This window comes from Salmo salar, chromosome 11 (assembly GCF_965601325.2).
Source record: "Salmo salar chromosome 11, fSalSal1, whole genome shotgun sequence".
Taxonomy (NCBI): Eukaryota; Metazoa; Chordata; class Actinopteri; order Salmoniformes; family Salmonidae; genus Salmo; species Salmo salar.
Window position 1 is genome coordinate 104938919 of NC_138301.1, and position 14829 is coordinate 104953747.

The window sequence follows — 14829 nt, forward strand, 5'->3', positions numbered from 1 at the left end:
TTTGATGTCTTATATTTGGGATCACAAAGTACTGACCATGATATGGCTTATCAGTCTCTTGCTCCTGCTAATGCAGCAGTGGATGTGCCATTGCTGTTTATGCCTAGCATTTTTACTGTTTGGATTGAGTTCTGGTGTATCAAACCATATCCACCTCTTAGTGTTGATCAGTTAGCCTGTTCATGTGACTACTACTTATACAGATTAGGTATTTCCTTGATCTGTGGAACTGGTGGTCGGCCCATGGAAAACTGAGCTTTGTGTTATGCTGGAGTTACAAGAGGTCACTAATGCTGCTGGTCCTCCGATACAGTCTCATATTGTCACAACAGGCCGACACTCTTCGGATACTCTGAAGGGTTTGGATTGATTTGTGTGGCGTGTTAGAGGCAGTTGGACATTCAACAATTTTCTATTTAGTTCTTGTTACGTTCAAGTTCAAACCTGATTTTAATTTCCCCTTGGCCTTTTCTAATGAATCAAGCATTACCTAATTGATCTCCTCTACAGGTCCTCTGAATTGGAGTGTTTTACTCTTTTCCCATCTGTGTCCCATGGAGCTTCCACCCCTGCTGTGTTCAGTCACTATTTGTTCAGATGGGAAGTGTTTACCAAACTATGTCTTTAAATTCCACTTCCTGTTGTTTTTTTTCACTGACCTCTGGGATGCACATGAATGCCTTGTTTAGTCACTTGGTATGGAGAGTCAGAGTGTACTGTCATAGAGGTTAAAGATGTCCTCCAGCAACTTTATTTTGTATATATTTTTTTATATAACTTTTACTGTTGAAATGTGATATCTCAAGTATAAATGCAGTGAAGTACACACTTAAGGCAAAAAATAAATATTTTTGGCGCGAATGTTTTTAGACAACTGATTTCTACAGGTATCTAGTATTCCCATATTCCTTCCAAGGTAAAGCAAAAGGAAGTGTTAGGCTTATTTTATCTGTTAGTGGTCTGCATCTTATCTCCTTGACAAGTTTGATATTTTTACTGGCTGTTAAGTCAGTCTCCATACTACTGTATCTTGGTCAGGACCTTTGTTGCATCATGCACGGGCTGTCTGTTTACTCCTTAACCACACCCTTCCTTCCTCTGTGTAGATGCTGCTGCACGTTGGAGGTATGCGTTCGGCCCTGGGGCTACTGGCTGTCAGGAGGGCATGCTGCCTGTCCCGCTCCACCCACAACTCCCCTCAGACACTGGAATACAAGCCCATCAAAAAGGTCATGGTGGCCAATAGAGGTACAGTAACAATTCTCCCACCCTGGTAATTCTCCCACTAAAACACTGAAATGTCAGCCAAAGTGTTGTAGCTAGTTTCCTCTCACCACATGATTATTGTCCTGAGACTGCATGATCACAGCTGAGTAATCCGACTACTTGTAGGTGAGATTGCCATCCGTGTGTTCCGGGCGTGCACTGAGCTGGGGATCCGGACAGTGGCTGTCTACTCTGAACAAGACACCGGCCAGATGCACAGGCAGAAGGCAGATGAGGCTTACCTCATAGGGAAGGGCCTGCCGCCCGTGGCTGCCTACCTGGACATCCCTGACATCATCAAAGTTGCTAAGGTCAGAGATGTGAATATGTATTTTTGAAACTTTTCTGAACCAACTGTTACTGCACTTTAAGATCACACCTTTATATGTTTTTTCCACATTGTTTTATTATTTTTCTCAGGAAAATGATGTGGATGCAATCCACCCTGGGTATGGCTTCCTGTCTGAGCGATCAGACTTTGCTCAGGCATGTGTCGATGCTGGGGTACGCTTCATTGGCCCTTCCCCTGACGTGGTGCGCAAGATGGGAGACAAGGTGGAGGCTCGATCCATCGCTATCCGTGCAGGTAGGCCGGACACCCACTCACTCACTGTCATGTTCAGGACTGTCTGATGGATGTTTGTTTCATGTTTTAAAATCATTTTTTTCAGCAAAATCATCAAACATAAGCTGACATTGTGTACTGTTAAGCTCATATTGTTCGATTTGTTTTGCTTCCAGGAGTCCCAGTTGTACCAGGGACAGACGGTCCCATCACTTGCCTATCGGAGGCCCAGGAGTTCTCCAACACCTATGGCTTTCCCATTATCTTCAAGGCTGCCTACGGTGGTGGGGGCAGGGGGATGAGGGTGGTCAAAGAGTACGAGGTGAGTAGAAATATCTGTGCCTAAGTAGATGCTCCAGTCTGAGTGTTTTGTCTATGTGCTGGCTGACCTATTGATCCCCGTCGGTGGACGTGTGTAGGAGCTGGAGGAGAACTATCAGCGTGCGTACTCTGAGGCCCTGGCGGCGTTTGGAAACGGTGCTCTGTTCGTGGAGAAGTTCATTGAAAAACCCAGACACATTGAAGTGCAGATCCTGGGTGAGTTTGTTTGCTAGACTGTTTTTGTTGAGTCTTTTAAAAGGGTTGTATACAGTAGATCTAATCACATTGTCATCCCATCTCTCCCAGGTGATAAGTATGGTAATGTTATCCACCTGTATGAGAGGGACTGCTCTATCCAGAGGAGGCACCAGAAGGTGGTAGAGATCGCCCCAGCTGTACAACTGGACCCACACCTCCGGGACAGACTCACCGCTGACTCTGTCAACCTGGCCAGACAGGTACAGGATGCAACACACACACACGCTCGCACACACACTTTATGATACATTCTTTTAATAGGGAGTGTAGAGCTGAAACCTTGTATTCCTTTGTCATTTTTTTAATGTTTAGAGTTTTGGCACTGCTGCCTTTAAAATGGCTGAGCTGTATGCATTTGCAGTTTTGAATGGAATATCAGATGATCATTGTTTGAACTGAGTGGCGTTTTATTGTGCAAAATCACTTCTCAGAGACATGACCCCATAAACATCAAGGATGAAAGTTGAGAAACCCTGAGTTTGTTCGTTCTGGCCTTTTGTTGAAAACTGCTCATAATGAAAAATGTCCATTTTCTTTATTTTTTTGTAGAAAGGCCCTCAAAGCGCAATGTGTTTTATATTTGTTTATAAGCTACTCTGAGCCATTCAAAATGGGTGCTCTCATTGTGTTGTGCTCATATAGGCAATGGAGATGTGTGGGAGGATGAAAACCTGGAAAGGAATATTGCAGTTTAAGAAAGGGATTTAGAGACCGAAAGAGCCATTTCGATTCATAAGTGTCCTACAGGGAAGGAAGAAAGGATCAAAGTAAAGGACTGGAGCCTAATTAAAGCAGTGGAAAGAAATTCCACCTGCAGGCTACCAATTGGCACACTAGATGGCAGCATTCAACAACACAGATGGCCAGAGGAGGCTGCCACTAGTAGTAAACTCCTGAGACTGCCTCTCACTCACAATAAATATCACCTGTAAAGGGGCTTTCACACCATTGCGTTTACTCCCTTAGTTCGTTTGGTTTGAACTGGTGTGAATACTATCCGCACTAAACAATGCACGGTGCTTCGCTCAAAAAGGGTGGTCTCGGTCCGATTCAATTCGTACCGTTGTGCGGTTCGCTGCAGGTGAGATGGCAGTCTGGACCAAACACAGGGGGAAAAACAGTTGCGCAGTATTATTGATTGTTTGACTGAAAGCATTTGATGACCTGCGTGCTGCCTAGTAGATCTCTGAAGCATTCTGAGTAGGCCTATAGCAGCACATTTGAGTGCATGGGGGGGGGGGGGGGGGGGGGGGCTACTATATATAGCCTAGTCAGTTAGGGCAGCTATTGTGCTGTTTCATCCAGCATGTTGGAAGACCAAAGCGAAAGTAATGAAGATTGAGACACGCAAGTGATGTTTCATTATAATCATAGATGTATTTAATGTTAGCAATTTCGTCCTATAAACAGATGACTTGCATAGACACGTGGTTTTTTTTAGGCATGTTAGTTTGTTTGACTTATGACAATGTGAAACAACCAGACAAATTGGGGGGGGGGTTATACAATGGAACAAATGATCAAACTCTGATTTGAACTATAGCTCAGCACTGTGCTAAAATATCCTAACACATAATTGAAGAATTTCCTGATTGCAATCAAGCTGACTTTTGTTTTCTTGAGGTGGAAGCAATTACTTTGATCTGAAAACAGTTACTGGTGTTAGTGGCATCCCACCGATTTCCCATCCTGTGTGAGATAAGCTATTAGACGTTGTGTACACTATCTGGTGTGCCTGTCATGTGCACCCTTGAGCTAGCTGTATTTTGCATGTGCTTGTATTACCTTTTTTGCTGTCTGTTTTCGGGATGGCAGGGGGTGGGACGAGTTTGATATGTTTGAGGGAGAGAAGAAAGACCTGTGTGCATGTGGCCTTCAATTTGGGAACGGCCACTGTTGAACTGCGTGAACTCGTCCATCCAGCCTGGTACCCAGACATACACTACAGTGACCAGTCTCCCACACCATCTGCTCTGTCAATAGTTTAACAGAATGGAAAATATTACTACACTAGCATTGGTCTCTGTGAGGGAGAGAAAGAAATTGGGTGTGAGTGAGGGACAGAATTCCTCTCCATCTGTTCAATCATATGGCAGTGAGGAATGAAGAGGCGTGGCGACGAGAACATTTGGCTATGCATGCACTTCTAGAAACCTGCTCTCCTAACGAAAACAAAACCCTGCCGGTGGTGGTTCACTAAGACTCCTCCCACATGAGCACATTGCTTGAATATCAGATGTGAAGTCCTTCAGCATGCGTTTCCACAAGGGTCCAGCTTGTCATGTCAAAGAGGTGTTCAAATTTTCCATTAGAAATAGTTTGGTCTTATCTATAAGTGAATTGTACATTTTAATGCTCAATGATTCTCCTGTTGTATAATCCTATGATTATCTATGGATATCCCACATCTGAGAAGTCCATGCCTTATCTGAGGAGGATGTTCACCCATATACCTTTTTATATAGCACCTTCCCCAGACCCGAGTAAATTTTATGGTCACTTTGATCTGTCATTTAAAGCTTTAATCATCTGCGGTTATTTTAGGAAACTTGATTACAACTTCATTAAGAGGGTGTTCCAGCCCTTTATCTCAGGAGTAAGCTGTGGACCAAAATATCAGTGTGAAACATGCTTTGGGTAGACTTAGTTAGGATTTGAGATATGAAATGGATTTATTTTCTCTAGAATACTAGGGTAATAAATTCCTCCAATGATACATTAGAATATTGATACACGTGCTTGTCAAGGCGTGGTTATAGCGATCACTCTTGTATCTGAATTGAACATCCAGTGTACACTGGGTGTGCAAAACATTATGAAAACACCTGCTCTTTCCATAAGACTGACCAGGTGAGAGCTATGATCCCTTATTGACGGGTTAAAGAAGGATTTTTATGCAGTAACAAATCAACATTTTGATGTGATTGTGGGCTGATGGTTGGTGGATAAGTGTTTTTACTCCCAACCCAGAAATGGTTGTTATTCAATTACAAAGTTGCCACCGGGAGTTTTGATAAGGTCAGAAAATAAAACTTGAATAACTGAAATTGCTAATGAAAAGACATCTCTGTCAAAACTAGTTTGTGTAATATATTTTTGTCTGGTTTCCATGGTGACCGCTCTACCCAGAGCCTCTTAAGAACATGTAGGGGTGTGGTCACAGCCTTGATACGGTCTCCTACTTTCATTCTTTTCTCTTCTAGCCCACATGCTCATTTAATTCATTTTACACCCCCAGTACAAATGCACTCTCTCCAACTGAAAGCCTTGTATCTTTGTTCTCAACTCAGCCAGCATTGACATATTAAACACAGCAGATTGCCTTAGTTTCTGAATTGTTGTGCTTGCATGTACAGTACCTGTCATTGGTGATGGAAGCCAAGTGTTCCTATCTGCCGGCGTCTACCACGCCCCATCGGTCTCGTCCACGCTCCAGGGTCTCGTTCCCCCCCCCCCCCTGGTCTCGTCCCCTCTCCTCCAGAAACAGAAGGAACAGCAAACAGATCCCAGTTCCTTCATTTGAATAAAATAATGTATTTTATCAAACAAAACTATGCTACATTTTATCTCTGGGACCCTCAGGATGACCAATCAGAGCAAGATTACTGAATGTAAGTACATTATTTACCTTCAGAGGTGAATGTATCAAACCAAGTGGTATGATACATTTTGTTTGTTGTGCACTCACCTCAAACAATAGCATGGTATTTTTTCACAAATGGCTACTGAAAATTGGACGGTGCAGTTAAATTCTTGTTAATCTAAACGTTCTGCACATGTAAGACATGTCTTTGTCCTGGGAAGTTGATGTTACTTACGTCATTTCTAGTCACGTTAGCGCATGTTAGTAACAGCCGTCCCGGTATAGGGACACCGATCCCGTAGAGCAGGTATTCCCAAACTGGGTTTTGTGCAATGCCATCAGGGGTACGCCAAATAAAAATGTGATTCACATAAAAAAATATTTCTGAAGAGGCAACTCTGGGATGCTCGCGTTCTAGTCAGTGTCTGTTCTTTTGCCCATCTTAATCTTTTCTTTTTATTGGCCAGGCTGAGATATGGCTTTTTCTTTGCAACTCTGCCTAGAAGGCCAGCGTCCCGGAGTTGCCTCTTCACTGTTGACGTTGAGACTGGTGTTTTGCGGGTACTATTTAACGAAGCTGCCATTTGAGGACTTGTGAGGGGTCTGTTTCTCAAACTAGGCACTAATGTACTTGTCCTCTTGCTCAGTTGTGCACCGGGGCCTCCCACTCCTCTTTCTATTCTGGTTAGAGACAGTTTGCGCTGTTCTGTGAAGGGAGTAGTACAGAACTTTGTACGAGATCATCAGTTTCTTGGCAATTTCTCGCATGGAATAGCCGTCCGTTTTTCATAACAAGAATGGACTGACGCGTTTCAGAAGAAAGTTATTTGTTTCTGGGCCATTTTGAGCCTCTAATCGAACCCACAAATGCTGATGCTCCAGATATTCAACTAGTCTAAAGAAGGCCAGTTGTATTTCTTCAATCAGGACAAATGTTTTCAGCTGTGCAAACATAATTGCAAAAGGGTTTACTAATTATCAATTAGCCTTTTATAATGATAAACTTTGATTTGCTAACACAACGTGCTATTGGAACACAGGCGTGATGGTTGCTGATAATGGGCGTCTGTAGATGAACCATAACACATCTGCCGTTTCCATCTACAATAGTCATTTACAACATTAACAATGTCTACACTATATTTATGATCAATTTGATATTTTAATGGACAAATGTTCTTTTTTTTCAAAAGCAAGGGCATTTCTAAGTGACCCCAAACATTTGAACGGTAGTGTATATTGCGAGTTGTGCCTTTCCTCAGCCACAGTGTGTTTATGTGCTAAAGTACTATCTCATAACTCAATGAAACCTTATCTCTTACGCAGACATTTAGAAGGAAAACAATCAGAAAAATAAGCAACTGGAGTTTTTTCATTGAGAATTAAGATGACTTTTGAGTAGTAGGGCATGTATAACAGCAACCATTTTAATATGGAGGGGCTAGAAGCATCTTATATGGTGAGTGGCTAGGACAGGCAAGCCCCATACTATTGTGGAGGACTTAATTCCTTCCTGCTGCCGTGGATATGGCTGGGACAATGCTGGGGGAAAAGGCCAATAAAACTATACAGACGACGCCTTCATCAAACAACACGTTCATGTTCAGGTCCACAGACGATGCAATCGCCTGCACACGGCCTTATCCCATCTGGACAAGAGGAATACCTATGTAAGAATGCTTTTCATTGACTACAGCTCAGCATTCAATTATGAGCTTAGTACCCTTCAAGCTCATCAAGCTGGAGGCCCTGGGTCTCAACCCCGCCCTGTGCAATTGGGTCCTAGACTTTCTGACGGCCGCCCCCAGGTGGTGAAGGTAGGAAACATCTCCACTTCGCTGACCCTCAACACGGGCCCCACAAGGGTGCGTGCTCAGCCCCCTCCTGTACTCCCTGTTCACCCACGACTGCGTGGCCATGCACGCCTCCAACTCAATCAAGTTTGCAGACGACACAACAGTAGTTTGCTTGATTACCAACAACAAGACGGCCTACAGGGAGGAGGTGAGGACCCTCGGAGTGTGGTGTCAGGAAAACAACCTCTCACTCAACGTCAACAAAACAAAGGAGATGATCGTGGACTTCAGGAAACAGCAGAGGGAGCACCCCCCTATCCACATCGACGGGACCGCAGTGAAGAAGGTAGACTTTTTTTTTTATTTTTTATTTTTAAATTCCTCTGCGTACACATCAGACAAACTGAAATGGTCCACACATGTAGACAGTGTGGTGAATGTGCAACAGCGCCTCTTCAACCTCAGGCGGCTGACGAAATGTGTCTTGTCACCCAAAACCCTGACAAACTTTTAGATGCACAATCGAGAGCAGCCTGTCAGGCTATATCACAGCCTGGTACGGCAACTGCACTGTCCTCAACCGCAAGGCTCTCCAGAGGGTGGTCTGCACAATGCATCACTGGGGGCAAACTACCTGCCCTCCATGACACCTACACCACCCGCTGTCACAGGAAGGCCAAGAAGATCATCAAGGACAACAACCACCGAGACACGGCCTGTTCACCCCGCTACCATCCAGAAGGTGAGGTCAGTACAGGTGCATCAAAGCTGGGACTGAGAGACTGAAAAACAGCTTCTATCTCAAGGCCATCAGACTGCTAAACAGCCATCACTACCTCAGAGGCTCACTGGCCAATTTAATAAAGGGATCACTAGTCACTTTAAACAATGCCACTTTAATAATGTTTACGTGTCTTTCATTACTCGTGTATGTGTATATACTGTTTTATACTATCTATTGCACCTTGCCTATGCCGCTCATCCATATATTTATATGTACATATTTTCATTCACCTTTAGATTTGTGTGTATTCGGTAGTTATTGTTAGATTACTTGTTAGATATTACTGCAGTGTCGGAACTGGAAGCACAAGCATTTCACTACACTCGCATTATCTGCTAACCATGTGTATGTGACCAATAATATGATGTTTTGAAACAATTACTGCTTCACATACAAGCCAGTGAATTCTATGCATTACAGCTGGAGGAATCAACAGACTTGGCGGGCCTGGCACAGCTCCTGGTATATGTTCTTTGTTTTTGGAGGGTCAATTAAGGAAGACATCCTCTTCTGGAAACCAGGACAACAGGAGAGGATCTTTTTAAAGTACTGGACAACTTTGTGACATCAAATGGACTTTGGTGGTCAAGATGTGTTGGTATCTGTACTGATGGTGCAACAGCCATGATAGGGAGACATATTGGAGTGGTAATGCGCGTGCAATCAGTTGCTCCCGATGCCACTTGGGTACGCTGCAACATCCACCGAGAGACTCTTGCTGCCAAGGGAATGCCTGACAGCTTGAAATACATTTTGGACACTACAGTGAAAATGGTTCATTTTGTTAAAGCAAGGCCCCTGAATTCTCGTATTTTCTGCACTATGCAATGATATGGGCATCGACCATGTAAAGCTTTTACAACATACAGCACTGGTTATGAAGGGGCAAAATATTGACGCTTTTTTGAATTGAGACAAGCCTTTACTGAGCATCATTTTCACCTGTCTGTCCGCTTGATGACGAGTTTCTCACACAACGGGCCGGTCTGGGTGATGTTTTCCTCGCCTGAATGAGCTGAATCTAGGATTACAAGAACTCTCCGCAACTAGATTCAATGTGTGGGACAAAATTGAGGCTATGATTTAATAAGTTGGAGCTCTTCTCTGTCTGCATTAACAAGTACAATATTCAGGTCTTTCCATCATTGTCCTTAAGCTTGAGTTCATTTGTACACAAATCATACAATATGTGATATAGCAATGCACCTGAGTGAGTTGGGTGCGCAATTACGCAGGTACTTTCCCGAAATGTATGACATAAACAACTGGAGTCGTTATCCCTTTCATGCCCTGCCTCCAGTCCTGTTACCGATATCTGAACGAGAGCCTCTTCGAAATTGCAACAAGAGGTTATGTGAAAATTGAATTTAATCAGAAGCCACTGCCAGATTTCTGGATTGGGCTGCGCTCAGAGTATCCTGCCTTGGCAAATCACGCTGTTAAGGCAATGATTCCCTTTGCAACCACGTATCTACGTGAGAGTGGATTCTCGGCCCTCACTAGCATGAACTAAATACAGGCACAGACTGTGTGGAAAATGATTTGAGACTCTCCAATACAACCCAACATTGCAGAGTTGTGCATCCTTTCAAACACACCTTTCTCATTAAACTGAGTTGTTCACAATTTTCGATGAACAAGTAAAGATGGTTAAATAAAGAGCAAAATTATTTATTTGTGCCTATAAGAGCCCTTTGTCACAACCCGGCTCGTGGGAAGTGACAAATTCACACTGTGGCGCAGGCTTACAATGATGGCAAAAAAACATTTGAGAGTGCGCTGACCCTGGTGCTGGAGGGGATATGCAGCTGGAGGTTGAATGTTTTGAAGGGGTACAGGACTATAAAAAGTTTGGGAACCACTGCCATAGAGGATGAGGATAAGTATACAAACAAAGCCCATAATGGAATGCAGCCTGTTCTATGCAAATGTGAGAAAATCAATTTTTTTTTTTTGGGGGGGGGGGGGGTAATATATGGGTGCAAGCAGCTCTCCCCCTGGCTGGGGTTGTAATTGGATTGAAATAACTGATGCTATTTGCTGTGGCACTCCATTTAAAAGAACAGTTTTATTGCCAAACATTGTTTGTAATAAAGTTTTCATACCCCCTTATTCCATATTTTGCTCTTACATTTTTTTTTTCTCACACATCTACACAATACCCCATAATGACAAAGTGAAATGTTTTAATTTATTGAACATTACATATAGAAACATATAATTTACATGGTGTTTCACATCCCTGAGTCAAATGTTAGAATCTACTTTTGCAACGATTACAGCTTTAAGGCTTTCTGGCTAGGTATTTAAGAGCTTTCCACACCTGAATTTTACAATATTTGCACATTATTTTAGAAATTCTTCAATCTCTTCCAAGTTGGTGGTTTATCATTGGTAAAGATTTAAGCGGTTTTCCTCAGATTTTGTCCTGTGCTTAGCTGTACTCATTTTTTTTTTTTTTTTTTTTTATCCCCCCCCCAAAAATTCCCATATCCTTGCAGATGACAACCATACCCATAACATGATGCAGTCACCACCATGAAGTTGTAGTCTGTTTTTTGCAATTTTACTTTAGTGCCGTATTGGAAACAGGATGCATGTTTTGGAATATTTTTTTCTGTTAAAGCTTCCTTATTTTCACTCTGTCATTTAGGTAAGTACAATGCTTATCCATCCTCGGTTTTCTCCTATCACAGCCATTTAACTCTGGAACTGGTTTAAAATCCCCATTGGCCTCATGGTGAAATCCCTGAGTGATTTCCTTCCTCTCCGGCAACTGAGTTGGCAAGGACGCCTGCATCTTTGTAGTGACTGGGTGTATTGATACACTTTGGATGGTGTAATTAATAACTTCACCATGCTCAAAGGGATATTGAATGTCTTTTTTTACCAGTCGGTGCCCTTTGCGAGGCATTGGAAACCCTCTCTGGTTGAATATTTGTTTTGAAATTCACTGTTCAACTGAGTGAACTTATGTGCTTGATACAGAGCTGAGGTAGTTATTCGAACATGTTAAACACTATTGCACACAGTGAGCCCATTTGAACTTTATTTGACTTGTTAAGCAAATGTTTACTCATGAACTTATTTAGGCTTTCCGTAGCAAAGGGGTTGAATACATATTGACGGAAGACATTTCAGCCTCTTTGTTTACCCAATGTGTGTATGTATATATATATGTGTATATATATATGTGTGTGTGTATATATATATATATTTAAACATTTTACTTTGACATTATGGGGGGGTGATGTGTGTAGGCCTGTGACCTATGATCTCAATTTAATACATTTTAAATTCAGGCTGTAACACCTTGGGAAAAATCAAGGCGTGTGGATACTTTCTGAAGGCACTGTACATACACAGCACTTATCCCGTGTGTGTGACATGAACTGCCGAAGCCATGAGCATGTACCTTCACGTAGGTGAATGAATGAGAGGGCGCCTGCCTAGCTGGCAGAGAATAGTTTTGGGCAAGGGATGAATTTCAGAGTGGTTCAGATTTCAGTGAATTTGGCTAGTGCTATTTTGACACCCCGCAGCGCTGTGGAGGGGGAAATGGTCTGATATATTAAATCCTGCTTCCTCCTTGACTGAGCTCTAGTAAGGCTGTCTAAAAATGACTATAATCACAATGGGATATCGCACAGTCTTTAGTAGATATTAGCTGTCTTGTCGTTTCCCCTTTTTAGTAGATTTCGTTTTCTGTAGTAGTGGGGGAAAAAAAACGGATTCGTGTGTGTGTGTGTGTGGAGACTTCGTTTTATTCATTGTATGAAGTGAATTTTAGCTTTTGAAACACAGAACTTGTAAGCTCTTCCAATAGAATTCAGAATCTGAGAATTTGCCAAGAAATCCAGTCATACTTATTTCTTCAAATATCTTTCCATGTCCTCAGGTAGGTGAGGAAGTAAGAGGTTTGCATCTAATTGCATTTGTCTGTGTGTACAGGTGGGCTATGAGAATGCTGGCACGGTGGAGTTCCTGGTGGATAAGCATGGAAGGCACTACTTCATCGAGGTCAACTCCCGCCTGCAGGTGGAGCACACCGTTACCGAGCAGGTCACAGAGTAAGTCACAGCCGTTAACGAGCAGGCCATGGCCGTTACCTGGCATTACAATATCACGTCTCTGACAAACTAAGACTGTTCCCTGTCTGGTCAAATTATGTCTGTTCATGGTAAGTGTCAAGACTGTCCTTTTACTCACTGTCTTGATAAAGGTTGGGTCCGACTACTTCTAAATGCCTTCATTGTGTCAACTTATCTGAAAACAATATGTAGGTAAAAACAACATGGCAAACCCATATCCATGTAGGTATTCTTCATCCAGCCAAGTGCATATAGTCAAGTAAAGGTAATCCACATTCAGTCAAACTTGGCTGTGACGGTCATGAAATGTTGGATGACCGTAATTGGCCATTCGAATAGCAAAACACAGAACGGGCGTCAGCATTCAAGTAAATTATGGCATAATGGGTGGACCGGCGGCCATTTGTGAGGTGTACCCATAGGTGCAAAGCGGGAAGTAAAAGCAGGAAGTGTACTCACCAATATGTGCTGTGATTTGTTAATTCATCTCAACTGAGAATGTGGTAGCTGCAGCCCAATATGACAACCAGTGTATGAAAAGGAGTGGGTGTATAGAAAGCACTCTGCTATAGTTTACTGTCTTTAGCTGTTTCTTACCACGCCAACTACTGTACTGCAAGAGTTTGGACTTCTGTTTTGAAGCCAGAGGATGAGTTTGAGTTGTATTTCACTGTTAGTTTTACACAATTTTAAATGTTCAGTTATAAAACTGACGTTTTATTTTTGAAGTATTGATGGGAGGACTGTTGCGTCATGTGTTGTATGCTTATACTTACTGTGACTGTCAAATTGATGTTGGCTACTAGGTAACTACTTCCCATGCTCCTGCTGGACAGTAGTGCTTGTTAAGCGGGAGCGAAGGGCACTGTGTCCTGGTGCTGTTGCTGATGACCACAAAGGAAAGCAAGCCTTTTGGAGTGTGTCTAGCCAATGAATGAGTGTTTTAGTTATTTCAGTTTTTTGATGCTTTGTCTGCTTGATTGTTATGGTTGACTTGGGTTTCTTCTGCTTGGGAACTTGATTGAAGAGTTGATGAAATTTATCATGGAGGAAGAAAAGGAGCCAGATGGGAAGACATGATACTACTTAGTCAAGGACTGAACATCTTGCCTTGTGATAACACAAAGGAACCCTACAGAAGTGTCGTAACGATGAAGTAAATGGACTGCTTTAGCAGATGCTTAAGAACACTATGTTCTTATGCCGTTTTCCTTTTCCATATAAATCACAGTCCAGGAGGTTGTATGAGTTCTACATTCAGAGCCAGAATCCTAGTCCACAAATAGCACAGCGAGACTATGTCATTTGGACTTCCTACTCTGGACACTAAAGATGATAGAATGTCTAATCTCACCTGTCATATGCATTTAGAGGTGAAACACTGACAATTGCATGCACTTATCAGATGCAGCAAAGTCCTCTATTTAATCATTCAGGAGGGATGAAAGCAAAGCAGCATAATTTTTTAACACTGACTCACACAGATTGATTTGAATGCTTTTTTTGTGTGTGTTTCTCCTGTGCTCCTGGCACATACTTCTGTATTTGTGCCTGTCTGGTCGCGTGGAAGGAATGTAGGTTCATTCATTATAAATGTCCATCTTGTCACATGAAATTGAAACTGTCAAACTGCAATTGGCATTCAGCGGGAGCGCTCCTCTGAGTGATTGGGTCTGGAAATGCACTTGATTCTTTTTTTCGGAAACTCACCAAAAAGGTATTCGAGCCACGCCCACCAGCCGCTGGCCATGTTCTCCTCCAGCTGGGTTGAATTCTCAGGTCTGAATATAGTGCTCTAGTGAGTAGGTTATTACACGACAGCTCTGTTTTTGGCTGTCTGCCTCCACCTTTTATCATGACTTTCAATTGGTCACATTGATTAAGACCAATTAAGGCCCCCTTCTGTCACTTCTGAGTAAGTTTTGTGGTAATGGGAATCACTGGAAATGGCCCATGACATCGCAATGTGTTAACTCCTCAACTCTGACTTCCCCAGTCTCATAATAGCTATTTTTCCTCTGTTCATTTCAGTCAATGTACATCTGTCCTTTGGTGCATTCATCCTTTTTTCTTGCGTTGCCATAACGTCACCTCTCTAGGAACAGTATCCTGCTGTATGGAGCCCATGTACAGTGCATTTGGAAAGTATTCAGACCCCTTCCACT

The 14829-nt window shown here is 42.7% G+C and overlaps 1 protein-coding gene across 2 annotated transcripts in view; it reads left to right on the forward strand.

Annotated features, from left to right (window-relative positions):
• The window catches only part of LOC106563498 (pyruvate carboxylase, mitochondrial), a 119654-nt gene that overhangs the window by 5483 nt on the left and 99342 nt on the right, over nucleotides 1-14829 (forward strand). For both annotated transcript variants that reach the window (XM_014129148.3, XM_014129149.3), the window contains 7 exons: nucleotides 1107-1248; nucleotides 1393-1577; nucleotides 1687-1852; nucleotides 2008-2153; nucleotides 2251-2368; nucleotides 2459-2610; nucleotides 12525-12643. In XM_014129148.3, coding sequence (XP_013984623.1) covers nucleotides 1107-1248; nucleotides 1393-1577; nucleotides 1687-1852; nucleotides 2008-2153; nucleotides 2251-2368; nucleotides 2459-2610; nucleotides 12525-12643 — 1028 coding nt within the window. The remainder of the gene's footprint in view (nucleotides 1-1106; nucleotides 1249-1392; nucleotides 1578-1686; nucleotides 1853-2007; nucleotides 2154-2250; nucleotides 2369-2458; nucleotides 2611-12524; nucleotides 12644-14829) is intronic.